General features: G+C 34.3%; 6 protein-coding genes across 8 annotated transcripts; 4 read left to right on the forward strand and 2 right to left on the reverse strand.

Annotated features, from left to right (window-relative positions):
• The first annotated feature begins 86 nt into the window (after nt 1-86).
• Nucleotides 87-2,344, forward strand: LOC103857468 (protein RALF-like 17). The gene has a single exon (XM_009134655.3). The coding sequence runs from the start codon at nt 1,959-1,961 to the stop codon at nt 2,184-2,186; it is 228 nt and encodes a 75-aa protein (XP_009132903.1). The 5' UTR covers nt 87-1,958; the 3' UTR covers nt 2,187-2,344.
• A 3,495-nt stretch (nt 2,345-5,839) lies between these two features.
• Nucleotides 5,840-8,306, forward strand: LOC103857469. 2 transcript variants are annotated; one of them, XM_009134657.3, is made up of 7 exons: nt 5,840-6,011; nt 6,073-6,138; nt 6,233-6,362; nt 6,440-6,588; nt 6,674-6,971; nt 7,488-7,648; nt 7,821-8,306. In XM_009134657.3, exons 2-7 carry the CDS (start codon nt 6,114-6,116, stop codon nt 7,976-7,978), a joined length of 921 nt encoding a protein of 306 aa, XP_009132905.1. In that variant the 5' UTR covers nt 5,840-6,011; nt 6,073-6,113; the 3' UTR covers nt 7,979-8,306. The 2 variants fall into 2 exon arrangements, with proteins under 2 accessions (XP_009132905.1, XP_009132904.2); XM_009134656.3 differs by having other exon boundaries at nt 5,882-6,138.
• Nucleotides 8,307-8,582: 276 nt separating this feature from the next.
• On the forward strand, nt 8,583-13,031 carry LOC103857470 (probable serine/threonine-protein kinase DDB_G0280111). The gene is made up of 6 exons (XM_009134658.3): nt 8,583-9,681; nt 10,024-10,520; nt 11,264-11,429; nt 11,508-11,558; nt 11,638-12,432; nt 12,505-13,031. The coding sequence occupies exons 2-6, from the start codon at nt 10,054-10,056 to the stop codon at nt 12,862-12,864; spliced, it is 1,839 nt and encodes a 612-aa protein (XP_009132906.1). The 5' UTR covers nt 8,583-9,681; nt 10,024-10,053; the 3' UTR covers nt 12,865-13,031.
• Nucleotides 13,032-13,505: 474 nt separating this feature from the next.
• LOC103857471 (probable inorganic phosphate transporter 1-5) lies at nt 13,506-17,654 on the forward strand. 2 transcript variants are annotated; one of them, XM_009134661.3, is made up of 4 exons: nt 13,506-14,264; nt 14,614-14,966; nt 15,188-15,660; nt 16,603-17,654. In XM_009134661.3, the coding sequence occupies exons 1-4, from the start codon at nt 14,095-14,097 to the stop codon at nt 17,461-17,463; spliced, it is 1,857 nt and encodes a 618-aa protein (XP_009132909.2). In that variant the 5' UTR covers nt 13,506-14,094; the 3' UTR covers nt 17,464-17,654. The 2 variants fall into 2 exon arrangements, with proteins under 2 accessions (XP_009132909.2, XP_033142694.1); XM_033286803.1 differs by having other exon boundaries at nt 13,506-14,966.
• A 526-nt stretch (nt 17,655-18,180) lies between these two features.
• LOC103857472 (vesicle-associated membrane protein 722) lies at nt 18,181-19,684 on the reverse strand. Its single transcript, XM_009134663.3, has 5 exons — nt 19,390-19,684; nt 19,036-19,177; nt 18,815-18,935; nt 18,675-18,737; nt 18,181-18,572 (listed from the first exon to the last, which is right to left on the reverse strand). Exons 1-5 carry the CDS (start codon nt 19,580-19,582, stop codon nt 18,423-18,425), a joined length of 669 nt encoding a protein of 222 aa, XP_009132911.1. The 5' UTR covers nt 19,583-19,684; the 3' UTR covers nt 18,181-18,422.
• Nucleotides 19,685-21,587: 1,903 nt separating this feature from the next.
• Nucleotides 21,588-24,998, reverse strand: LOC103857473 (3-ketoacyl-CoA thiolase 2, peroxisomal). The gene is made up of 14 exons (XM_009134664.2): nt 24,720-24,998; nt 24,253-24,329; nt 24,065-24,149; nt 23,860-23,986; nt 23,674-23,772; nt 23,530-23,597; nt 23,334-23,441; nt 23,166-23,243; nt 22,941-23,073; nt 22,747-22,843; nt 22,546-22,669; nt 22,344-22,452; nt 22,027-22,110; nt 21,588-21,937 (listed from the first exon to the last, which is right to left on the reverse strand). Exons 1-14 carry the CDS (start codon nt 24,801-24,803, stop codon nt 21,828-21,830), a joined length of 1,383 nt encoding a protein of 460 aa, XP_009132912.1. The 5' UTR covers nt 24,804-24,998; the 3' UTR covers nt 21,588-21,827.
• Nucleotides 24,999-26,645: the final 1,647 nt, after the last annotated feature.

The raw sequence follows: 26,645 nt of genomic DNA on the forward strand, positions 1-26,645 counted from the left end.
CCTAAGTCAACCTAAAATAGTTTGGTTTGGTTGTTCTGATTGGTTTTGTTTGTGTTTGTTCAGCTCAGCCGAGTTGATTTATATTTTGTTTTGGTTAGGTTATAAAATATAATTTATAAAAGACAAAATAAATCATTAGTTGCTATTAAATTTTATTTTTAAACGTAAAATCAAACATCACAATAAAATGTAAAAAATAATCTAATAATTTAATTTTATTATTTTCAAGGCTCATTTTACATACATAATTTTTCAATTTTGATGATAAAGTGTGAGATTCATATTCTTTGATTTTTTTTTTGCGATTTATGTGTCTCATATTCATTTATATGTAAAATGTACAATATTATATTTAGTTGTTTATGTCAAACGGTTAAATATCTTAAATCTTATTATTATTAATATATTTAGTTAACCTAGTTAAACAAGTACTTCGATTTTTGGTTTATTTCAGTTTAAATCAGAACTAAATTGAATCATTTGGGTTGATACAACCTTCAACCGAATGATTGAGACATATATTTTGGTTTGGTTTTAGTCGTTTTGGATTCGGTTGAGTCACTTCGGTTTGTTTCTTCTGCCCACCCCTAGTTCCATCATGGAGTTGAATACGTCTTTATTTGTTTTCTCTAAATAACCACTAAATCGATTTTTGTAAGTGTAGCACTGCATGCACAAGCGAGTGGCAAAATGATAAGACTTTAGTGTCCACTTAATATAGCATTTGACGTAGTTTGGCTTCAAATACTTTAGTTTTTAAAATCAGTTGCAAAAACTACTTTTGTTATTTAGATAGTTTAAGTAGTTTTATCAGATTTTTTATTAATTTATATATTTCAAAACTTTTGATTAATTATTAATAGTTTTCAGATATTTGGATGGATAATCCGAACCGACCTGATTTATTTAAAAATAAAAGAAATAGATTTATGAGCATAGTACTAAAAATATGATCTAAGCGAGTTTATGATATCCGTACAACATATGTCTGGCATTTGGGTCATCCGGTAAGTATTGAATTGGTTCTTATCGAATCCAAATTTTTGGATAAAGTTTTTGGTCCATAGATATTTGTCGGACTGATTCGGTTCCATATATAAACACATGCAAATACCCAAGAAATATTCTAGTTGCATTTTTTTTGTATTCTACCTGAAATCCGCTAAATTTGTCATGTAAAACAACTGAAATAATTTAGAAAAAATCTGAAGTGAAACTCCAAATTTGTTATTTTAAAGTTCTATATTATTTAAAATGTCACTAAAGTAAAGCAAAAAAAATTAAAATTGATTACAACTAAATTATAAACAAAAAGATAAATAAAAGCATATTCATGACTTGGCCACTCAGATTTTCGAAAGGTGGTTGGATGTTTTTATCAGAACTAAGTTTTTTTGGTAGAAGAGCTTTGAAAACATATATATATATATATATATATATAGAGAGAGAGAGAGAGAGAGAGAGAGAGAGAGAGAGAGAGAGAGAGAGAGAGAGAGAGAGAGAGAGAGAGAGAGAGAGAGAGAGATTTGATTTGGTTTATCAGTTTGGTTCTGGTTTGGATTTTCGGGTGATGGTAAAATGTGTAAAACTAATTTAACGACTTAACTGTACATTATGATACTTCTATGTTAAATAATGTAAGTTTGAAAAAAAAAAATAATAATAATGTAAGTTTGAATATTCATATCCAAACTGAAGAAATTCATTTTCTAAGAAAATGACTTTATGGACGAGAAAATAAGTTTCAAATACTGCAAGTCTGCAACAGTTAGTTAGCCTTAAGACCAGCGCAAAGGAAACGCTTTATACCATTAATAGTAAATTCCATTTCTTATATAAGCATACTTGTAAGTGAAAAACATAACAAAGCAACACAATAAAGAAAGAACCAAAGCTTTTAAAGCAGTTCGGCTAATCTATATTGTAATTTGTTTTAGACAAGAGAAAGTGTCTGATCCATGGCTGCATCCAGAGAGTTTATCATATGTTTCATCTTAACACTTCTGTTGTGTACTTTCTTCATGAGAGTCGAGTCTAGTGCTGCAGACATCAGAGGAGGATGTGGCGGCGGTGACGGCAGTTTTCAGGAAGATAATGAGCGGTGTGTAGAGAAGGTCAAAGATGACGACGACGATGACGTGGATGATGTTTTCAAAGTGATTAACAAGATGAGGATATATGCTTGATCATGGTTCATCTTTTAATTATATATAGGACTATATATATTCATACATTTTGTTCGTTTTAATTTTATTTTCTGAAGTTTGTTTCTCGTTTCTTTGTTCTTGTGATCGACTCTTTTTTATTTGTGTTAATTAATTTAACTTATGTTTCATTTTTCCAATTTAAGAGAAAAAATGTGATATTAAAAACCTAAACTTTGTTTTTAACACTAATCAAATCTTCAATACATTATCATATAATGTAAGAAAGTCGAGTGGGATTGGAGACACCCTAAATAAGTAAAAAATATATTTATTCTATATATAGAATAAGTTATTTTTTTTTGTTCATCACTTTATTTTCCACTCTAAAATAGAGTACCATTGGAGTATATCACAACTCCAATATATAGTTAATCTATTTTAGAGTGAAAATAAGATAAACCGTTGGAGATGATATGATGATCACTATTTGCAAATGTGAGATATAATGAACAATTTTACAGATAACGATTCCTTGATGGATTTTTCCCTCTAACACTCAAATCGATGGACGATTCTGCATATATAACATCTTCTGTAAACTGTGTGTTATGGGATTAACTTTTGGAAACTCGCACGAGTGTCTCGGAGAATACTTACAAGAAATTTAGCTGTAAGCATATGAATTTTTGCATTAAGAAAAATGATTGGATGATTATAAAATAAGGGATCTCACTTATATATATATATATATATACTAATAAAGTTGAACTTTCATCTCTTCTCATGAAACCATTTCATCACATAAGTTTTTAATTTGTTGACATTTAAGCATAATTTATTTATGAATAGTCATTAAAATATAAGATAATGAGTGAAATTAATACACAAATAATTTATTATTTTAAATAATTTAGATACATACAATACTAATCAAAACGTGAGACTATAATATAAACTAGAGATTGATCGCACCCGCATGGGTATTGATTCTTGCATTTTATACATTAATATTTATTTTTCACAATTAATGTTATATATTTTGGGTCGTGATATAACTAATTGTATTCAAAAGATTTGAACTGAATTGGATAATATGATTATTTTTGGTACAAATATCCAAACCCGTTTCAGATACATTTGTTATTTAGATATTTTTAAGTTCATATACATCATAACCGATATTATCATGACCATATACAGTAGACAGCTGAAATTGATTGTACTGCCACTTTTTCTTTATTAATCTATATAATTGATAAAAGCGCATTCCTTATACAGTGAAGCCTCTACAAATTAATAATTTTGGGACTACACCAAAATTATAATTTTTTTTATTAATTTATAGAAATATCGATATACTAATTGAACCAAAAACTCAATTTGGGACTATAAAATTATATTATTTTATAGAGATTTTTAGTGTATATTAATTTATAGAATATTAATTTAAAGAAGTTATACTGTAATTCAAAATTTAGAGTTCATAATATAAAACCATAATGAATTATTAATCAAACATTGACCAAATTTTTTTTCTTTATTTAGGGTCTGATTGGTTGAAACGCAGCGGTTGCGTTGCGGGAGTTTACAGATATGGGTGATTGTAACAATTAGAAATTGGTGGATCTGAGGAATATTTATGACTGGTTGATTATGAAATGTTGTAGTGGTTTAATAATAAATTGCCAATATTAACACACTATAACATTATAAATATCAAAAACATAATATTATGATAAAACATAATAATTATTAATATAATATAATTAATTAATAAAAATATAATATAATTAATAATAATATTTCATTTATTTATTTATTTAGTTTAGACGAAAGTTATAATTTCAATAAAATTTGTTTTGAAGATTTATATTATAACTTTTCAAAGAATATTTTGTTTAATTTATATATGTATATCTGTATATATATATATCAATGTTTAAAAATTATACTGAATATTCTTGGTTCAAAGTTTTTATAAAATTAATTATGATAATGTTAGTGAATTTAAAATAAAAAATAAAATGTTTATATGTTTTATTTAAAATATTTTAGTTTTAAAATTTAAATAAATTTTTAAATATTTTCAAAACATATAAAGATTTTATATTTAATTTGAATAAAATTTTAAATATTTTCAAAAAATATTTGTTTATTCACCCGCAACTGTAAACGCTAGTTGGAATCAGCTTTTAATGATTTAGAGCAGTTTGTGATTGTTACGAAATGCTAACAATCGTTACTATCCATAAAAATCGTGTTTACGGATGGTTGGGGGAAAACAAATCAAACCCTTAGTGTATTAGAAAATAGTCGCATACGCATATCTATTGTGGTACTGGGAATACCGAAAACACAATTGTAGCCTTGTAGGTGTCTCGTTTCTTTTCTCACGTGGGACCATTTCTTTAGGTTAACTATCAAAAGAATGGATTCTCTCTACGCATATATCTTACCGACTGGAAATAAATTGCCCGCCACAAGATGTTCGATTCTCGATGATAGCGTTGGAATAAATAGTGTTTGTGGAAGTAAACATCAAAAATGTAGGGTAGTTGTGACCGGAGGATATAATTCAATTCTTGATATAATTGATTTTAGATATGATCGAATCTACTTCTTCGAATCCTTTTTGTTGATTTTGAAAAATAGCAATTGAAAAGTATCCTATACATAATAATTATGTATCATAGGTTTGATTTCTCATGTTGCTTGAAAAAAGATGTGATGTCTCTTAATTAGAAAGGAATAAATAATGTTCTTAAGGTTATCAAATTCCTGGGACTGCAAATTCGTGTTAGAAGTTGATTTGTATCCAGCCAAAAATTTGTGACATATTAGTTATATAAAGTATTGGGCTAATAATAATATTTGGAACATACTCTCTCCGTTTCAATGCAAAATTTATTGATTTCATATTCTAATATATTTTTATTGGTTAAAATATAGTTAAATGTATTGGTAATGATGTTTATATTTAATAAATTTTAAATAACAATTAAAATACAACAAAAAAATTTTAAAATTCATCTATTATTAACGTCAATAGCCTATTAGATGTGGTGAGTCCATCAAAATTTTCAAATAATCTGGTTTATATCAAGCATATAAATCCAAAACGGACATGCAAATATAAAATGCATATTTTTCTAATAGAGTTAATTATTATAAACTGTTTATTATATATTACCTCATACATGTCATTTCTTATTTGTATTACGGAAATTACATACAAATATAAAATATAATTTATATTAATATTACATAAACTCATTCTGCGCAAGTTAAAATATAGCTCTGAAGCTTTTTGATAAAGCAAAAATATCAATGCAAACATTTCTATACTGGTGTGATGTCTCGTTTTGAAACGTACATATATGCCAAATGGATATATTCAAAAGTCACCAAATTATTGCACATATTGGACCGCAAAAATTTTAATTGAAAATCATAAAATGAAATTAGTAAAAAAAAAATATAAAACGAAAAAAATGTTTAAAATTCTTAAGGAAATAAACAAATACATGGAGTCAAAATTTGATTTTTTTTCTTAATATAAAACAATAATATCACTTAAATTCGTTTAAAAATATCATCTCATTTTTTCCTTAGTGTTGCCAAAAATTATTGAACATTCGATAAAGGAGTGTTAATTTATATATAAACTAGAGAACGCTTTTTATTGTTTCCAATGTACAATTTTAACCTTTTCCCTAAAGTTTAATATGTGGACACAAAATATAAGATGCTTGGGGAGCGAATGTTAATCGGAAAGTTGATATCCAGATGAAGCATGACGGATCACCTCTGAGCCCACCTCTATATTGAAGCCCCCTTCGTCTGGAAATTTGCCTATATATGCAGGTATACATAGACTTCCTTCTCACTGCAATAAGAACTACCGATCAACAAGTTTTTTTTTTAGAGAACAAGAGCTGCAGTGTTTCAGACGACCATTATCTTGAAATGGGTCAAACTTTATCACTTGAAGGTTCGTTTTACTTGTAGGCATGCCCATAGATATAAGTTTAAATCATTTATGTCTACCACATGTTTGCTTATCTGCATATATTCTATATATCTAGACACCATCAGAGCAGAGGCAAAGAGCCACAACAACGTTCACTTAATGTTGGTTGATGGAATGTCTAAGCTAATGACTCGACAAGTTGAGAATTGTGTGTCATCGGATTTCTATGTAGGTGGTCTAAAATGGTGAGTCATACAATATCTCTTGCCCAGCACGGTTATATCAAATTAGTTTAACCTAATTAATATGCGTGTTAATACAGGAACATCGTTATCTTGCAACAGCAGGACTGCCTGTACTATGTTCTGGTTATCACGGACAGCAAGTGTATCGGTTCTAATTGGAAAGTCAATTGCAACGTCAAACTTACCATATACTCTGCTACTTCTCCATTCCTTAACCACAACCGCTGTATATCTATCTTAACTTTTCACAAGTAATTGTTATTGATGATTTCTATTTTATTTTCATATATGTTACGATGTTATATTGTCAGGGACTTGGTTTTGTTTCGACGCAAACAATACTACATTATTGGTAAGCATCCCAGTCAAGAACATGCAGGAGTTATATACTGTGAACGACAAATCGGTTTTCTCAGCCGAGATCACAAACGTCAACCCGCAATCCCTCGACGTTGGCTGGAACCCTCGAACCATGGGGACAGCAGAAAACATTAAACTGATGGAGGTGGAGAGGAACAAGTCTAAATTCACTTGGAAGATTACTCACTTTTCCACCTTCGTTAGTGAACATCATTCCTCGTACCAGTTCACGGTTGGACCACGCAAATGGTATTTGCTCCATCTGCTTCAATATATAATACGTTTTTGGTTGCATAACACAGGGAAGTAAAAATTTTATATAAACCGATTCATTTATCTATACTTTACAACTAATGTTTCATACATACAAACAATACAATATTGTAGTCTGTAGGGATAATATACGTTTTGAATTAAAGTACAATTTTCAATATGACCAAAACATTTGTTAGATTAAAAAATGTGCTCAACCTTCGTTATTTAAATATAGTTTTTTGATGATTTCACACATTAAGAAAATGTGTAAGCCTTTTATTATTTGCGATTATTAATTTTTAAAAGCTTTAAACCAATAAGAGCCACATAAACTTAATTATAATTTTTTGAATTTTTGAATTTTTATTAATAATTAATAACTTTTTATAAAGATCTAAAAGTTCATAGAAAACATTAAAAAAAAAACTATATGTGTGAAATAGTTTTCTTATAAAACTTCTATATTCACAAAAGAAAGGGAATATATGTTTTGTTTTCCATTTTAACCAGGTACCTACGGATGTACCCAAAAGGAACCTTAGAGGGGAAAGGAAATTCATTGTCTTTGTATTTGCATGCGTCCGATTACGTGACTGGTCCAAATACAAAAACATTGGCCGTCTTTAAACTGCGAGTGTTGGACCAACTCAAACGCAATCACCATGAAATAGGTATTAAAGCATGACTAGTGGGGTTTCTGTGCTATTAATAATGCTCTAATAGGCCTTTTGAAGGGGAAAAAATCACTAATATCCTTAATTTCAAATTTTGTTCTTTTTAATAATTTTTTCATTGTAGATATAAGCCGTTTGCTAACGTTTAATCTCTACTTGTTTGATAAAGGCCAGCAGTTCTGGTTTGGCTCTGATGGACAAAAGGGGGAACCCAAGTTTTTGGCGCTGGAGGAACTGCACAAGGCTTCAAACGGATTTTTGGTGAACGATCAGATATATATTGGTGTTGAGTTTTTCTATATCTCCACTACTGAGAATATGATCTGATTGTTATCAATGGATTCAATTAAGATCACAACAATAATTAAATAGCTCCTGGAGAGGAACAGCTTATCTACCTCTTACCCGTGACAAAAAAAAATCTACCATTATTATACTAATATGCATATCATGGTGTGTTTAGATTTCCAAAAAATAAAACGATCAAATCGGTTGCTTCTACTGTCTGGCATGATAACATTCAACCGAATCTGATGCTATGTCTTATGTATTCTCATGAGGACAAAGCTGCTTTGTGTGTGTGCTTATGTTATGTACCTTTCTTCTACAATATTTATGTATGTGTGTATATAATGTGTGCCTGCTCACAAACCTACCATTTAAAATCTTCGATGGCTTTTTTCTGTCTGAAAGTTTAATTTTTCCGGTTCTCAAAGAAAAAAGGTTTAATTTTTATCTTTTTTTTTGAAAGATGCTTTCTAATTTTGATCTTGTTCCATTAAAAAATAGTCACCTCACCTCATTGTATACTCGTTTCCAGTAACAGTTTTTCTATTATATTATCTTATTCAACATTTTCGGAGAGACAGCCAAATAAGTTTGTGTGGTTGTTTTCTCTACAGCCACAAAATTTCAGTGGCTTAGCAAATCTTTTTACCCAGGTGTACAACGGTTATTTCCGTATGCCATCAATCGACTTTAGGATTTATGTTATTTCACCTATCTGAAGCTTATCATATCACTCATTACCCAAAGGTCTTTGAAACAAACTTTCCCATGGTGTTGTCTATCCCAATCAAAAATCATCTTCTTGTCTAATAAGATTCGGACATTGCTTAATTTTGATTTTGTTTCAACAACTGTTAAAACTATTCGACATTTTCCATTTTTGTCAGGATGATTTAACGTTACAAGGAAGTTTTTACAGGTCTAATGTATACGTGTATAAATTAGAACTATAGAAGGTGGTTTTAGGTGGTTGGTATGGTGAATATAAACAACAAAAATTTCTATACGTTCTACATTTTCTGAAATAAAAACAAAAAGTAGAATTTTCTTTTTGTATTTTGAAATAGGCAAAGATCTTTTTGACCTTTGATCCACAACTTCTTAAGGTCAAGTTAAGATATTTTTTTTTACCAAACAAAGATTGAAGAAGATAGTAGCCTAGCAGGTATAACATACACATCCACAAAGCACATTCATCTTTCTCCAACTATAGCACCTAGAATTCGAATTAGAAAAACCGATAGCAATGAAACAACATCGTTTCAACATGTTGACCTAACCAAACTTTGAGTACTTTTTATATGTAATGATAAGAACGTGGCTAGAATTGGAACAAAACAACAAATGCATATCATCTCATCATCTATCAACAATAATCCTCTAAATATAACTCATCAAGCCGATAACATTAAGAAAATACTAACTTCTACACGTATACACGTATACATACAATAAAAATTAAAATACAACTAAAGTGCTTAAAATATGAGTACAATCAATCAAGAAATATATATGAAAATATATAAAAATTGGGTAATGGGATGGTCACGTCCACGTTCAGGTTTCCTGATTTACCGCTTTCATCTCTCTCTCTCTCTCTAAATTGCCTTTGTAAAGTTTCCTCCTTTCTACGCAAAAACGAACGCAGATCTTAATGCAGCTACAGTGATTTCGATCTTTTGAGTAAAATATAAGCTCTCGGTGATTGGATTGTTTCGATCAGCATCTGGGTTTCCTCAAAGGTACAAACTTTATCCTCTATCCTGATTGGATTCTCTGTTTCCGGGGCGAGATCTCGGATTCTCGATCACCCGGAAGCTTCAGGTTCTGTCTCATCGGACCGGTTAATCATGTTCTTCCGATTCAGTATATAGTTTCAATCAGGAATCTGATTCAAAGGGTTACACTTGTGAAGTATGTTTTGAGCTTTGATTCCTATAGTTTTGAAAGCTCATGAGGTTCTGTATTGATCTGGTTAGGGATTCACCTTTATAACATTGAGCAAAGAGTACTACTTGGTTTCTTATCTGAGAAACTGTTTTTTAGCATGTTGGGTTCTTGATCTACGCCTTATGTTTGTGCAGCCATTCTTATTACTTCCACTGATACCAACCATGTGGAAGTTCAAACCTTTTGCTCAGAAAGAACCTTCGGGTCTCGAAGGCCGGTACCTCGAGATAGGAAGCCTCAAAGTCCACGTAAGAAACCTCATCGCGGAAGGAGGCTTCTCCAGCGTTTACTTAGCTCAAGACACGAACCACGCGTCGAAGCAGTACGCTTTGAAGCACATCATATGCCACGACGAGGAGTCGCTCGAGCTCGTGATGAAAGAGATCTCGGTCCTGAAATCTCTGAAGGGGCATCCGAACGTGGTCGCGCTGCACGCGCACGGTATCTTAGATATGGGGAGGAACAAGAAGGAAGCTCTTTTGGCGATGGAGTATTGCGGGAAGTCTCTTGTGGAAGTGATTGAGAACAGAGGTGCTGGTTACTTTGAAGAGAAACAGGCTCTTTCGATTTTCAGAGATGTGTGTAATGCTGTCTTTGCGATGCATTGTCAGTCCCCACGCATTGCTCACAGGTACACACACACATGCAGATTTTCACTAGTTATATTTTGTTCTTTCCATCAGCTAGAGATTATTATTATATCCAATATTCAAGAAATTGATAAGCTGTAACTAGACGCTTACTAAAAGGACTAACGAGTTGACGGATTATTTTACATTTATGTAAAGTATTTTAGTTTTGTAAATTTAATTATAAAACTAATTTGATGAATTATGAAGATTAGATACATAAAACAAAAGAATTTAGTAGGGGTTATTGGTTGTTGTATTTTAATGGATTTGAAAAGCCGAAATAAATCTAGTGTTATTGGTTCTATGATTTTCAAATCTGTATTAAAATCATTTGTTATTGGTTTAATGATTCATAAATTCTATATCAAATCAAGTGTTATTCAATCGTACGGATTTACTAATATATTTGATTTTATAATGGATTTGAATGGATTTGTTTGGATTTTTTAGTTAAAAATACAAAGACTCAAATCCGAGAGAAAACCTCCGGATTTGCATATTTTACTTGGATTTATAAATACTATATAGATTTCTAAATCAACAAAATATATAAACCAATAACAGACAAATTTGTGGATTTGCACTAACATTATTACTTAATTTAACAGTTTTTAAACCGATTAAGAACATTTTAAACCGATTTAGAATGGTTTAAACTGGTTGGAGTCGTATAAATCGGGTTTTAAGAAAATCGTTTTGGTTAAGAACCATATTTATATCAGTGTTACTATTGTTGTCTCAGAGACTTGAAGGCTGAGAATCTTCTGTTAAGCTCAGATGGACTGTGGAAACTATGCGATTTCGGAAGCGTTTCAACAAATCACAAAGTATTCGAAAGAGCAGAAGAGATGGGAATTGAAGAAGACAATATTAGGAAACACACAACACCAGCATATAGAGCTCCTGAGGTTTGAGACTAGATAATGCTTTTAGACAGATGTAAGGAGCAATGTTTTGATTCTCATGTGGTCTTTGTTGGCAAATAGATGTGGGATCTCTTTAGAAGGGAGATTATAAGTGAGAAGGTCGATATATGGGTATGATCATTTTAAAAACGCTTCTCCTGATATAGATTAACCAATGAGGTCGAGACACTAAAGTTTGCAAATGTTTCAGGCTCTTGGTTGTCTTTTGTTTCGGATATGCTATTTCAAGAGTGCATTTGATGGAGAATCAAAGCTTCAGGTTTTAAACGGGAACTACCGTATACCTGAATCTCCCAAGTACAGTGCCTCTGTTACTGATCTCATTAGAGACATGCTTCAAGGCTCACCTGATGAACGACCAGATGTTACACAGATTTGGTTTCGTGTCAACGAGCAGCTTCCTGCTAATTTACAGAAGTCATTACCTGATCAACCACCTGAAATGCCATCTGCTGACGTTTCACCAAAACCAGCAAGCAAATCTTCTCCGGCACCTCGTAGAAGTCCACCACCGCCACCATCATCATCTGGAGAACAAGCTAGTGGAGGCCCTCTCGGTGCCTTTTGGGCCACTCAGCATGCTCAAACCTCTGTTGTATCAGAAGACAACAATAGTAACACATCTAAAAAGCCTAATCCTGCTGCAACCAGTAACAGGCCAAGAGTGTCAAAGGACGATGCGTTTAACTCGTTTGTTGCTGACTTTGATACGGCGAAGCTCGATAATGGTAATAAACCTGGAAAAGAAGAGGCGTTGGAGGCTGAGATAGAGAGGTTAAAGGATGAGTTGAAGCAAACAAAGTCAGAGAAGGCTGAGATTACGGCTAAGTTTGAAAAGCTTTCTGCTATCTGCAGATCGCAGAGGCAAGAGTTGCAGGAACTCAAGCAAACACTTGCCTCTAAATCTGCGTCAGCCTCACCAAGCAGAGACTTGTCACATAACCAAACATCTCCAGGGATGCGTTCCGTGTCTTCAACTCCATCGGTAATTACCTTATCTAAGCGTATTGCATCAGTGTTCTTACATGTTATGATTGTATTGTTCTTGTTGAAACAGAGAGATAGGGCTGAAGGAAGTGTTTGGGATCTTCAGCAAACAGACAGATCTGATTGGTCAACAGGAAGCTCGGATCCAAACTCATGGCAGCCTTTTAGTGATGAACCAAAACCTGTGTTGGAATCTCCATCAAAGTCTGTGAGGACCAAAAGCAAACCGGCTTCTTCAGCTCCTGCTCCAGCAAGCCAAGGTTTTGAGCCATGGGGGTTCGAGACAGAGTCCTTCAGAGCAGCTGCAACGTCTTCAGCGTCTGCAACACAAAGATCCGCAAGTTCTGGAAACAGTTCACAGAGATTTGGGAACACGAAGATGAGAGAGAACCAGAAAGCTGCTCAACCTGCAGGATGGGCTGGCTTCTAAAAACTTCCACTCTATCTCAATGCTTATTGCTATTCCTCGTATTACAGAATCTTGAATCTTTTTTTGTAGATGAACGACCATTCTCTGTTTTTGTGCTGCTATATATATATATATCCACTGTTTCTGTAGATTGTTTGAAATTTACAGATCTGTTTTTTTTTGCGGAATGTTTAACGTATTTCTGGAAATGATCAAACGATTGATCATATTACCTTATTGGAAAAAAGATATATATTTAAGATCGACACAACGCTTGTAATGTTTAATATTGTGTCTTAAATTACGAGGGAATTCTAGCCTGCATCATAAATGCTGTTTTGATTTATAATTTGATGTACAAAATTGGCGTTGTATTAATGATTGACACAAGGACTAATGGATTGCTTACAGAAGCAGCAAAGCGACACCGTGACATGTTTGCCAAAGCCTTTGCGTGCGGATGTGCGTCCCAAGGATTTAAAGCTTGGGGACTTTTATGTTTGCAGTTGATTAAGAAATATCATAAACAAAAGTCCCAAAAAAATTTCGTGGGCCAATAGCATAAGTTGCAGAGTCAACGCAACAAAAGTACTCTACGCATTCCAACAAAAGTACTAGTATCTTCCAAACTCAGTTCTGTCTTGTTTTGATCATCTGCTTCCAAAATTAATGGTTCTTTACGCATTCACAAGTCGATAAATGATGTTGTTATTCTTTTCGTATTTGTTACTCAAAAATTTCATTTGGTAATTCGGATTCTAAAGGAGTGTAGAGAATAAAAGAGTTGTTGCTTACGTACTTCTCTAAACACCTTGGTAAACGTGTCTAAACACCTGTGTAACGTTGCTTATATTTTTAGCGTCTTTGCTATGTGAATAAGATGTAACATGGTAATAGTAAAAGAGAATATTTGTGGTATGAACGGAAACGTTTCTTCCTACCACACGGCAATGAGAAGAAAATAAAACTTCCCCTAGTAAACATTTGTGACACAAAATTGTCGGAAATTTTGACTTCAAGCTACATACGTGTGCTCGACTAAATCCAATTTTTTAAAAGAAAATTTTCAAGCCACGAAAATTTTCAGAATATTTAAATAGAAAGATGTTAACACAGCTTAAAGAACACTAGAAAAATAATAATTCTCTCGTTTTCCCAGACCTATAAAATAAGAGATCTCATAAAATAATAAAATTCAAATGTAGAAGGAAAGTTCGTGAAGCAATTGACCTCATAAAATGAATCGTATTTATGGAGTTTCACGTTAATGCAATGACTACAAAAGCAAACTTAATTTATAGTTTTGTAAGGTATATACTTGTAGATTCTTCAAAATGTTCCTTCGTTCCTTGTATTTTTAGACTTATAAATACCAAACGCCTCCCAGATTTCTCGTTAGTTTCCATTTCATCGTGTTTCTTGTAAGGTTTCATCCTCTCTCCATATGCATGCATGTGTGCCAGTATAATATTTTATATACGTTGGTATTTTTCTTTATTATGAAACAATCAACTATTGCTTAACTTGGAGTGAAACGATTAGATTAAGAATAAAAACAGAAACAAGCTTAATTAAGTAGATTGATTCCTCACGTTTGAAAAGGGTATCTTAATTTCTTAGCCTCACACATACTTATCCGGACTCTTTCAACCTTTGACAAATCGCTTATAAACTGCATTTATGTTTGCGTAGATAACTGCCCTTATTATCACATGCCTATGTTTCAGAATATATAATTATATAGTAGTGTGTGTTACATTTATCTCTCAGGTCAGTAAACAACAGAGAAGAACCAAAAAAAGAAAAAGAGAAACAAAAAATGGCGAGGAAGGGGAAAGAAGTCTTGAACGCTTTAGATGCGGCCAAAACGCAGATGTACCATTTCACAGCGATTGTAATCGCGGGTATGGGCTTTTTTACTGATGCTTACGATCTCTTTAGCATCTCTCTCGTCACAAAGCTCCTTGGCCGTATATACTACCATGTTGATGGATCCAAGAAGCCTGGAACACTCCCTCCAAACGTTGCTGCTGCTGTGAATGGCGTTGCCTTTTGTGGTACCCTCGCTGGCCAGCTCTTCTTTGGCTGGCTTGGAGACAAGCTTGGCCGCAAGAAAGTTTACGGTAAGCTTTGTTAATTATTTATTAGCTTGGCCTTGGAAAATAGCTTCATATCAAATCGATAAAGCATACATATGAATTTACATATTCGAAAAGACGAAAGTTTCATGTCCTAATGAAAATCTTTTATGACTTTTTTTTTTTATCAATTCTTGAAACACACAAGGTATTACTCTTTTATGACTTCTCTTGTATCAATTATATATATATTGAAATATTCTTAGGTATTACTTTGATGGTCATGGTACTATGTTCACTTGGGTCTGGTCTATCATTTGGTCACTCATCTAACGGAGCGATGGCCACACTCTGTTTCTTCCGGTTCTGGCTCGGTTTCGGCATAGGCGGCGACTACCCTCTCTCGGCCACCATCATGTCCGAATACGCCAACAAGAAGACACGTGGCGCATTCATAGCCGCCGTTTTTGCCATGCAAGGCTTCGGAATCTTGGCCGGAGGGATTGTGTCTCTCATCGTCTCCAGTGCGTTTGACCACGCGTTCGATGCGCCGACCTATGAGGTTGATCCGGTCGGGTCAACTGTACCGCAGGCAGATTACGTGTGGCGTATTGTGCTCATGTTTGGAGCTATCCCGGCGTTGCTAACTTATTATTGGCGGATGAAGATGCCGGAAACCGCGAGGTATACAGCTCTTGTTGCTCGGAATACTAAACAAGCTGCCGCCGATATGTCTAAGGTACTTTCTAAACTAATCATACTAAAATCTAAACGTTTATCATTTTTTCTATTTATGTATTTGAACCTTAAGAATCTTATCTAAGAAAAAGTTATAATTAACTTTAAAAAAAAAAGTTATAACTTAACTATTGATTAACAAAAGAAAACGTAAAAATAGAGAGAGTTCAAATTAGGTATCTTACTAGTGACTATCAAAAGAGAAGAAAAAAAACGAATGAATTGAATAAAGAAAATTCTAGAAATATATGTGAACTTTTTTTTGTCAACAAATATGTGAACTTTTTATGATCAACCTTTTTATAGTAACCAATGACCTATGAAAATGAATGAGTTTTAAATTTCAGAAAAATAAATAAAAATAACTATATAAAGTATTAAATATTATTGAATTAATAATTTTGAATTATTTAATAAAAACGACTTTCATATTTTTCAGTTTTGATGAAGAAAAAACTTTTTCTATATTTTTTGTATAATAGCTAATTTAGAAAAATGAAAAAAATTGAGGAAAAGAATTTGAGAAATTATCTGGAATTGCTATTTTTAAGTTCTTGTATAACGCTCAATGAAAAAAATGACGGAAATAAGTTTTATTAAAGAGCAAAAATGTATTTTTACCTTAGGGTTAACTAATCTAAACTTAGGGTTTAGAGTTAAGGGGTGGGGTTTTGGATATGATTTCAAATTTAAAAAAAAATATTAAAAATTTTAAAATAAAATAAAATCTATTTTGGTCTTTTTTAAGGTTATTTTTGTGACAAAAACTAAAAAAACTATTTGAGAGAAATAGAATTGCCCAAAGAATTATTTGTTTTCTAAATGATGTATCATATTTCTGATTTTTTCATCATATATAATTAATATTACCCATTGAAGCGATGTCTTTATGTATTAAATGTAAAATAGCAAAATAAAGAACTTCATGTTATTTACAAAACAGGTACTTCAAGTTGATCTAATAGCAGAAGAAGACCCACAGTCAAACCCGTCTTCATCAAACCCAAACTCCTTCGGCTTATTCTCCAAAGAATTCGCTCGCCGTCACGGCCTCCACCTCGTCGGCACAACCACCACCTGGTTCCTCCTCGACATCGCCTATTACAGCAGCAACCTCTTCCAAAAAGACATCTACAGCGCCATCGGATGGATCCCCGCGGCCGAGACAATGAACGCCATCCACGAAGTCTACACCGTCTCCAGAGCTCAAACTCTCATCGCTCTCTGCGGCACCGTCCCTGGCTACTGGTTCACCGTCGCGCTCATCGACTACCTCGGTCGCTTCTTCATACAGCTAATGGGCTTTATCTTCATGACCGTCTTCATGTTCGCGCTCGCGATACCGTACGATCATTGGAGGCATAGAGACAACAGGATCGGGTTCTTGATCATGTATTCGTTGACGATGTTCTTTGCCAACTTTGGTCCTAACGCGACGACGTTTGTTGTCCCGGCTGAGATTTTTCCGGCGAGGCTTAGGTCGACTTGTCATGGGATATCGGCGGCGAGTGGGAAAGCAGGAGCTATAGTTGGAGCTTTTGGGTTTCTTTACGCTGCGCAGAGTACTGATCCGAAGAAGACCGATGCTGGTTATCCGCCGGGGATCGGAGTTAGGAACTCGTTGTTGATGCTTGGAGGTGTTAACTTCTTGGGGATTGTTTTCACTTTGTTGGTTCCGGAGTCGAAAGGGAAGTCTTTGGAAGAGCTTTCGAGAGAGCATGAGGAGCAGATTGGTGGCGGAGGTGGAGGTGATGGGACGGAGATTATGGATGTAGCTAATTCTGGTAGAACAGTCCCGGTTTGATTTTGGTTTTTCTGTTACTTGTAAGTACTTGACATATTACGAATGAATAAAAGTTTTTTAAGATTATGTGTTTCTCTCTTTCTCCATCAATGTATCTCATATAACTTTACTTTTATCTAGAAATATATTTAGAACCCATTGGTCTGTTGAGTGTTTATGATTGCAATAACGAACTTGTTGTGTTTGGCCAATTTTACGAGCTGGAATAACTAGAACTTTCAAATAACATCAAGAATACATACTAACTCTTGTATTGTTGCAATTCCCTTATGTTTTTTCTGTTTGTATCTTTATCCCCTGCTTGGAGATTTATTAACGCTGAAACGCGTAGAGAATGGAGGACTAAATTACATTGATTTAGTCATGTCTGACTTATTCACAACCAACGTTGATTTGTCATTCGATTGCATGACGGAAAATCTCTTCTCCAGCTTATTCCCTATCTTGAGGTTAGTGTAGTTGATGTCCGCCTTTAGGAAGAGAGTTTTTAATTTTAAGGTCTTTTTAGGTGGACACTTGAATGCACTACAATAATGAAATGTTCTGTTTTTTTTTTGGTCGGTTAGTTTCTTCAGCAAGGAACTGAACCCCATATTCTTTGACAAACCTGATTTTTTGAAAAAAAAAGGTCGTTTGGCTTCTTCAGCAAGAAACTGAACCATATTCTTTGATAACCCTGATTTTTGGAAAAAATAGATTTTTTTAAAAAAAATAATAAGGTCAGCATAATGGTTCGCAAGAATCCGTGTTGATACCACCAATAATAGCAAATGTTGGCAAAATGTCGAACATTCATACATATATATGGCCTATACAAAACCAATTTCAAAGACGTACAATCTAAGCAGATAAAGATAGCATGAGAGAATTTAGAAACCACAAAAAAGAGCGAAAGCAGCACAACGAAGTGACTGAGGATGTTGACGGAAAATCACTAGGAGGAAGAAATGTTCCCAGACTTATTTGCCACAGTTGAAGCCACCGCAGACTGAGAGGACGATGATGAGGATCAAGGCAATGATGATTGCTAGAACAATGAGCTTTATCTTCATGTTCTGAAACCACATCTTTCTTCTCATCTGTGTTCCTTGTGTCCTGAAATCTTGCGCCTGTTTAACACAGTTTTAAGTAACAATTAAAAACTTTGTCAACCCAAGACAAAAGAGAGAGAAACTCAAAGCATATATGTTTTGTTGCATAAGAGAAGTAACCTGTGAGCGAAGGTTTTCAGTTTTGTCCACCAAAAGTTCAATTTTCTCACCACGGTCAAGAACCTGCAAACAAATGTGTTCCACAAAATGGTTAAATGGTTTAACCGCAGTATTACATTGGTCGGAACTCAGAATCGAACCTTTTCAATGTTTTCCATCATGACACCTTTAACTTCAGACACCTGAGCTTTCACCTTAGCAAGCTTGCTAATCTCATCAGGATGATCCATACAATACTGCATGTGCTCTTTCAGTTTCGACCTTTTTAGACCAGCCAACAAAAAAAAGTCAGTCGACAATGCCCATGAAGATAATACAACATTTTCAATAGCAATCAAAAGAGATCATCAAACACAAGTACCCAAACTCTTTATTCAAGCTGTTAGCCTGAGCAGTAGCAGCCTTTCCACCACCATATCTCTTGTTGAAATCCTCCTTCACCCGTTCCAAAAAAGCCATGGGAATCTGCCTCCCAGCAGAATCAACTGCAACAACACAATAAGCTGCACAACGAAAACATTTATTTATTTATTTATTTATTTATTTATTAATTAATCGTTATTATTAAAAATGAACAATTGTTCTTTCATTAAAAGATTCATCAAACCTAATCACTGATCAGATCCAACACTAATCAAGCCTAACACATAAAAAAAAGCAAAGCTAATAACCGCATCATCATCATCAATAATACATCAATAGATCGAGCGATTACTGAATCCGTTTTCGACGAGGTAATTGAAGGTGTGGCCATCGCAGTTGTAGGTGAACTTGTTGTTCGAGGACGGAAGCTTCTGGAGGCACTGTGCAGCGACGGACGTAAAGTTACCTTTGAAATCGGTGAACTCCACGAGGATTACTGTGCCCCTAGCGACGAAGCTGTATATCAACGACGATTGCTGCGCCATTTTCTTCTATGAAAAACGACGCGGAGAGCGATGGATCGGAGGAAGGCAGAGATCTAGAGAAGAAGACTTAACTCTGAAACGCGTAGAGAATCGAGGACTAAGGGCCTGACTGGTTTAACCGCAGCGGTTGCGGTTGCGGTTGCGGGAGTTTGCAGCAGCAGTTAAATAATAAATTAACAATATTTACATTTTATACAATTATAAAAATATCAAAAAATAATAATATTATAATAAATATAAAATTTATATTTAGAAAGTTATAGTTTAAATTTTTTAAAAATATAGAAAATATTTTTATTTTAAAGTTTTATAATATTAATTAAAATTTAATTGATATATTTTAGTATTTTTATAATTTCAGTTTAATTTTTTTATTGAATTTTTTTATTTTTGTATTTATATTGTTTTGGAAAAAAAATAATTTTTTTTATCCTCCCGCAAACGCCCGCAACCGCAAACGCTAGCTGGAACCAGCTTTTGAATTTATGAGGTTCAGAGCGATTTGGAGCGATTTGGAGCGGTTTAGAGCGGTTTGAGCGATTGTTGCAAAACGCCAGCAACCGCTACCAACCGCAAAAGCTGCGTTTGCGGGTGGTAGCGGGAAAACCAGTCATACTCTAAGTGTTAGAGAGAGAGAGAGAGAAAGAGAAAAGAGGCGAGCGTTAAGTGACATCTAACGTTTGATTGAAAAGAAGGAAAAGAAATTAGAACACCTGAGGTGAGGGACTAAGCAAGCAAATTCAGAAACTTATGGTTAACTTTGTGTATTTCAAAACTTTGTAAAGAAGGACTAAATAACAAAATTTCGAAATTGTTTTTATGATATTCAACTTGTGCGTCCTCATTAAAGTTGGTGTTGTTGGTATTTGATGCTTTCAACTTTTCAACTTGGTTGAAATTTAAATATGTTTGAAAAATATCTTTAAGTACTTTCAAACATATTTACAACTGTTTATCCTTTTTGTTTTGGTTCAAAACTTTCAAACTTATTACCAAACATATTTGGGTGAACTTCAACGTAGTTAGAATACAAGTGTGTATCCTCCTATTTGTTTGGTTCAATAAACAAGCACCAAACTCTCTTTTTTTTTGGTAATCCAAGCACCAAACTTTTTATACCAGTGGGTATGTTAGACTGTTAGTAAATTTGAAAGTTTTGGTATTTACTGAAATTTATGTGTGTATTTGAATTATTTCCAGTAATTTAGATAGAATAATATGGATGTTTAAAGTTTAAAGGCTTATGAGAGCAAGTTTTATTTTATTTTTGTCAACGATTGTAACTTAAGTTTATGAGAGCACATTTATATGAATTATTTTTCTAAAATGTTTTAGTCATTCTACATGCACCCATGTCCGCACCTATCTATTCAAGTATTATCCTGACTTATACTTGCATGTTTATTAAATTGTTTTTGTCAACGATTTCATGTTTATTAGAATAATGAACTTTTACATCCTACACCCCTAAATCCTATTCTTCTTTTTTTTTGGTCAAGCACCCTAAACGTATAATAAATGATTTTCGTGTACAATATTAGCGTCTAAAACCAAACAACAAAACGAAACGTATTGGAGTCAAAAATAAAGTAGGGTTAGAGATGTGATAATGGGTGTTTTAGTGTTTTTTTTTTGGCTGGATTGGATTTAGGTTGATGACCCTACCTGAAACCAAACAACAAAACGTATAGTTTCAGTAGTTGATCGAGGACTCGAGGGGAATGGACCACCTAAACTCGTTAATAAATCAGTAAGATTGGATTTCTGGAAAGGAAAAAAAATATAAATGGGGTGAGAGAGGCTCGAACTCTCGACCTCCGGATCACTCAGTAGCTATGAGACCGACGCGCTAACAAACTGCGCCACAACCCCAATTGATATCCAATATCATTCTTTTAGTTTTAATATAGTTTTGGAAGGAGAAGGAAGTAATTAACTTCTGTAACTATATCAGACGACATCGAAGGTCAAAACAGACTTTAGCTGAACATTTCACACATATCCATTGAAATCTAAAGAACTTGCTGCCAGCTCAAATTTCTATAATATCCAATATTATCCATACATGTAAGATTTCATAGAAAAGAAGATTCCCCTTCAAAAAAAAAAAGATATATTAAAAACACCACCCGGTCAAGAAGGATACAAGACTCGGGCAAACATTGATTGTAATGCTTTATTCAAATAACTGTAATATTTGGAGAATTGAAATGTGTGTTTGATGCTTGTACACATTCAGTTATCTCTAACGAGCGTCCTTGGACAAAAAGCCTTGCGCTTCAACTTTCCTTGCATTGCGAAGCTCATCAACTCCATCTCCTCTCTCAAACACAGCCGCTGCACCCATCCCCGTCCCTGCCACATTTTTCCCAATCAAACATAACATTTTCAGCACCAATTTAGAGATCGTACGAGTGAGACTATAGAGAGAGAGAGAAGTATACCAATGCACATCGACACTACCCCAAAACGACAGTCTTTTCCACGGCGCTTCATCTCGTGCAACAAAGTAGCAACGCAACGTGCTCCTGTGAGACATTTAAAGATGCATTAGCTGATCTTGGTCACTTAGCTATAGTTCTATTGAATCTAGCCTAATAAGACTAAATGTAGCAAACTTGAGCAAATGTGAAGGCAAACTTATAAGGATGCTTCAGTAGATTGTTCTGGTTGATTGCTTAGATAAGCTCATTAACCACGTCTCTTTGGCTAGCTGAATTGAAACTAAAATACTAAATTTCGTATCTGTGTCCTTATATACCTGTAGCGCCCAAAGGATGTCCTATGGCCATTGCACCACCATTGACATTGATTTTCTCGGCGTCAAGTCCCAGTTTGTTACGGCAATAAACAAACTGAGATGCAAATGCCTGAAAACACAAGGATTTAAACACAGTTATCATCACAAGGTTTGGGGGAAAAGATATGTGGTAAGAAGATCCTGGAACTGTTTGCTTATTTACCTCGTTGATTTCAAACAAGTCGATGTCATCGAGTTCTAAACCAGCCGCCTTAACTGCAGCTGGAATGGCAACTGCTGGACCGACACCCATGATTGCTGGATCAACACCAACTGCAGCAAATGTCCTGCAATTTTTCCAATAGTTTGCTACTCAGGGAAATGAACATCACCGTTATAGCTTTTCTGAAAAGTTGTCACTCACCTGAATACACCAAGGACAGGAAGTCCTTTTTGCGTAGCAACACTTCTCCTCATGAGGAGAACGGCTCCTGCACCATCACTTACTTGACTGGAGTTTCCTGTTTGAGATAAGAGCAGACGAAGCAATGGATTCAAAAGTGTGATTAAAAAAAAAACTGTTTTCTCTACAATGAGATTCGTTTTGGGGAAAAGTACCAGCGGTTGTTGTGCCATCCTTCTTAAATACTGGCTTCAGCTTCCCAAGAGTGGCAAGGGTTGTGCTTGCTCGGATCCCATCATCAACAGAAACTGTAATTGGTGTCTCATCACCTGTCTTTGGATCAACAAGCTGAAACAGAAAACACAATGAAGTTCAGTAAGTAAGGCACCAGTAGAAGTCTTAAATGTTAACAGTTGTTGAATAATGGATCTGGAAAATACCTTGGTTTTAACTGGAATTATCTCATCCTTGAATTTACCAGCAGCAGTAGCAGCAGCTGCCTTTCTGTGCGAGTCAACCTAACAGTATGATTCGATCGCTTAGCAAATTTATGGTTTTATCACTTTATCTAAAAGTACAACCACAATGAGAAAGTTCCGTGGCCTTACAGCAGCTTGGTCTTGCTCCTGCCTTGAGACACCAAAGCGGTGTGCTACATTTTCGGAAGTAACACCCATAGGGAGAAGACAATTCTGTGCTTGCTCAAACTTCTTCACCTGCAATACCATAATACGTTTTATAGTGAGCTATAAACTAAACAGAGCCAGTTGAGAATCCATATAAGAGAGAATAAAGAGACAGTACCGCTGGGTTGACTGACCCTTCCCATGCCATTGGGTTGGTAGTCATGGACTCCAATCCAGCCCCAATACCTGAATCCAACATCATCGTCAGCTATACGAGAACAAAGACATCAGTTATGTAATCAAAGAGAGGTTAGTCTCTAACCAATATCATAAAATCCAGCTTTGATGGCAGCGGCAACGTCAGCAACAGCCTGAAGCCCAGAGGAGCACTGTCTATTCACAGTCCTCACCGCCACGGTTTCTGCACCGAAGGACATAACAACATGAGCATACAGCTAACAGACACAAATATTTGCATCGCTGTTCATAAAAAGAAAAAGATACATACCAGGGAAACCAGCATAGAAAGCAGACATCCTGCACTCGCTGGCTCTCTGAGACCCCGGTGCCAAAACAGTACCCACAACAATGTCACCAACTTCACTTGGGTCTAGATTCGTCTTCTCTATCAAAGCCTGCACCAAGAAGATAATACCATAAACAATAAGAAGTGGGAAGTAAATGAATAAATAAAAAAGAGATAGCAGACAGACCCTAAGAACAGGTGCAAGGAGATCATCAGGATAAGTATCCTTGAAGTTGCCACGTTTGGACTTGCAAAGTGCAGTTCTATGGGCTCTGCAATGGATCAAAAAAGCGTGAGTGTCATCACAAGAATCTTACAGAGAGACACAACAAGTCTTCATAAATTTCCTGAAAAGCATAAAGAAATGGAGTTTACGCGACAATGACAACATCATCTCCATAGAGAGAGGTCCTTTGATAAGCAGCACTGTCCCCAGCCAAGCAAGCAGAAGCCTGATACGTTGGAAAAAGATACACGTTAAAAGAAAATGATTCAAAGATAAGTACTAGTCGAGATAAGCTTTTGACTTTTTCGTAAAAGAGATGAATGAAAATGGTGAAAATAAAGCACATCATCACAACACTGATGATCCAACCCAATCGAACAAACAACCAAAAATGAAAATATCTAAATCTATCTCAATCAAGTAAACCAAAACACAATCCAAGTCTTCAAATCCGATCTCAAATTAGCTGAAACCAAAGCTTTTTCAGCGTGGATCGAATCAAATTATGTTTCAACATCACAATCCAAAATTCAGTATAAGAAATCAAGATCGAGAACAATCGAAGCCTAGAGATCGCAATTGATCGAGCGAGAGAGAGAGAGAGAAAAAAGCTTACAGAGAGAGAGCCCTCGAAACTGTGGGAGGAAGAAGGACGGAGATGTTCAAGAAGAACTCTTTGCCTCTCGATCGCTTTCTCCATTTTTATGCCGATTCAAATTCGGATCTGTTTTTCTGGGAAATGATTTGTTTGTAAACTAGACGAAACTACACAGTCGTCGGGTTCGATCCATTTATAAGCAAAGATGGATAGCTCACCGCTTTGGCCGTTATTAATCTAAATTAAGGAAATCAAATAATCATTTCTTGTTTGTTTGTAAATATTTATTTCGTCGCATAATCAGATTTGTACTCAAGTTCTTATAGTACAGTTTATTTCAAAACCAATCAGTTTAGTCTTTGTCCTTAATGTTTAATCTGACCTAACGATATGTCTGATTGGTTGGTTTAGTATTGTCGAATAAGTAAAAAAGATTTGATGATCAAGTGAGAAAAAGACAAGAAGATGAAGAAGATTAAGCTGTGACGTGTGCACCCCGCCCGTTTGGGGCTTTGAATTGCGTGCCGTCTATTCATTTTCATCTTCTGGACATCAATCGCTTAAAAATTTATACAATGACCCCCAACCTTTTCGGCTTACTTTATCTACGCCTCGAACTTCTTATTGACTAATATACTCCCTATTTCCTTATTAGTTATTTCCGATGAAAACAAAACACTTCAGATTTCGGTAACTAGTGGTATTAGACAAGTATCTGAATGTTTTGCTTTTGGAAGAATCAGTTTCTCAGACCCGCTAGGGAAAAACATCCCCACACTTGGGCTCCTGCGAAAATTCCTTTAAGATGGTTCTACATTTTGCTTTTAGTCTTTAAACAAGAAACAATGTTGCCTCGGTAAATTTGGAGTAACCATGAAAAGGGATGTTATTTATCTATTTCCTGCAGTATCTTCTTACATCCATTTTAAAGTTTATTATTGCATATAAATATTTTTTTGTAGTGGAGGAACATTACATTACTAGCTTCTTCCACTTTGTGTTTTCACTTCTCATTTTGTAGGAACCATTAGTCTGTCAGCTTATATCCATCCGAAGTTATGGACCTATATGCTATGTTATATGGAATCGGAAACGGATACGTGAAATCGAAATCGTATAGAAGAGTAAAAGCGATATTTTTCAAAAATTAGGAAACGTATATATATAACATAAAAATGATTTTATAAAACTTATGACTAAAAATATATGATTCAAAATAAAAAATCACTTCTTCATTTTTTATAATTTTATTCCTTTAGTCGATTTCATATTTTAATTATAAAATACTAACAGATTGAAATTATAAAAAAATATTATCAAATTAATTATTTTAATAGTTCACAAATTTCTGTCAATAATATATTTAAATTTATATGCAAGATTTCTTACAAAAAATTATTACGCACAAATAATTTATAGTATTAATTTCTATATTTGTAGTCTCTCTATTGTAATACTATTAATTTTGAATTTTAAATAAAATAAAAACATAATATATATTTGTTTACTTTCACAACATTGGGTTCTTAAAATGGAAGCATGGTTTCTAAATGGAACTGTAAGCTTCTAACGTATTTTTAAAGATATATTTTTGGGAGCGTATTGAAAGCAAAATTCTGAAAGCTTCTACAATCTTCCGATTTCAGTTCCAAAGTGGGAAGCAAATGTTTTTTTTTTGTCTGGTTAATTATGCTATTACAAATTATGAGAAATATTACATAGACGGTATTACAGTCCTTCTAATGTCAATTTATTGCAGTGCCATAACGGTGAACACACGCGCCCCTGTTGGGATGACCCGATCTCAGTTCCTGAATGTCTGTCATCGAGTCTAGAAACTCTTGAATGGGTAGGATATGAAGGAAGAAAAGAAGAGAAAGAAGTAGCAGCATTCATATTGAGAAGCGGAAGATGTTTGAAGAAAGTAACTATCTCCTCTAAATC

This window comes from Brassica rapa, chromosome A03 (assembly GCF_000309985.2).
Source record: "Brassica rapa cultivar Chiifu-401-42 chromosome A03, CAAS_Brap_v3.01, whole genome shotgun sequence".
NCBI lineage: Eukaryota > Viridiplantae > Streptophyta > Magnoliopsida > Brassicales > Brassicaceae > Brassica > Brassica rapa.

Coding starts and splice junctions, on each gene's coding strand:
- LOC103857468 (XM_009134655.3), top strand. CDS start 1,959: ATGGCTGCATCCAGAGAGTTTATCATATGTTTCATCTTAACACTTCTG.
- LOC103857469 (XM_009134656.3), top strand. CDS start 6,006: ATGCAGGTATACATAGACTTCCTTCTCACTGCAATAAGAACTACCGAT. Junction 6,139..6,232: donor TCAAACTTTATCACTTGAAG/GTTCGTTTTACT, acceptor CTATATATCTAG/ACACCATCAGAGCAGAGGCA. Junction 7,649..7,820: donor ACGCAATCACCATGAAATAG/GTATTAAAGCAT, acceptor TGTTTGATAAAG/GCCAGCAGTTCTGGTTTGGC.
- LOC103857470 (XM_009134658.3), top strand. CDS start 10,054: ATGTGGAAGTTCAAACCTTTTGCTCAGAAAGAACCTTCGGGTCTCGAA. Junction 11,559..11,637: donor GTGAGAAGGTCGATATATGG/GTATGATCATTT, acceptor CAAATGTTTCAG/GCTCTTGGTTGTCTTTTGTT. Junction 12,433..12,504: donor CCGTGTCTTCAACTCCATCG/GTAATTACCTTA, acceptor TTGTTGAAACAG/AGAGATAGGGCTGAAGGAAG.
- LOC103857471 (XM_009134661.3), top strand. CDS start 14,095: ATGGAGTTTCACGTTAATGCAATGACTACAAAAGCAAACTTAATTTAT. Junction 14,265..14,613: donor TCCATTTCATCGTGTTTCTT/GTAAGGTTTCAT, acceptor TTTATCTCTCAG/GTCAGTAAACAACAGAGAAG. Junction 14,967..15,187: donor TGGCCGCAAGAAAGTTTACG/GTAAGCTTTGTT, acceptor AAATATTCTTAG/GTATTACTTTGATGGTCATG.
- LOC103857472 (XM_009134663.3), bottom strand. CDS start 19,582: ATGGCGCAGCAATCGTCGTTGATATACAGCTTCGTCGCTAGGGGCACA. Junction 19,178..19,389: donor CCTCGTCGAAAACGGATTCA/GTAATCGCTCGA, acceptor TTCGTTGTGCAG/CTTATTGTGTTGTTGCAGTT. Junction 18,738..18,814: donor TGATGGAAAACATTGAAAAG/GTTCGATTCTGA, acceptor ATTTGTTTGCAG/GTTCTTGACCGTGGTGAGAA.
- LOC103857473 (XM_009134664.2), bottom strand. CDS start 24,803: ATGGAGAAAGCGATCGAGAGGCAAAGAGTTCTTCTTGAACATCTCCGT. Junction 22,844..22,940: donor GGATGGCACAACAACCGCTG/GTACTTTTCCCC, acceptor TATCTCAAACAG/GAAACTCCAGTCAAGTAAGT. Junction 22,453..22,545: donor ACTTGTTTGAAATCAACGAG/GTAAATAAGCAA, acceptor TTGTGTTTTCAG/GCATTTGCATCTCAGTTTGT.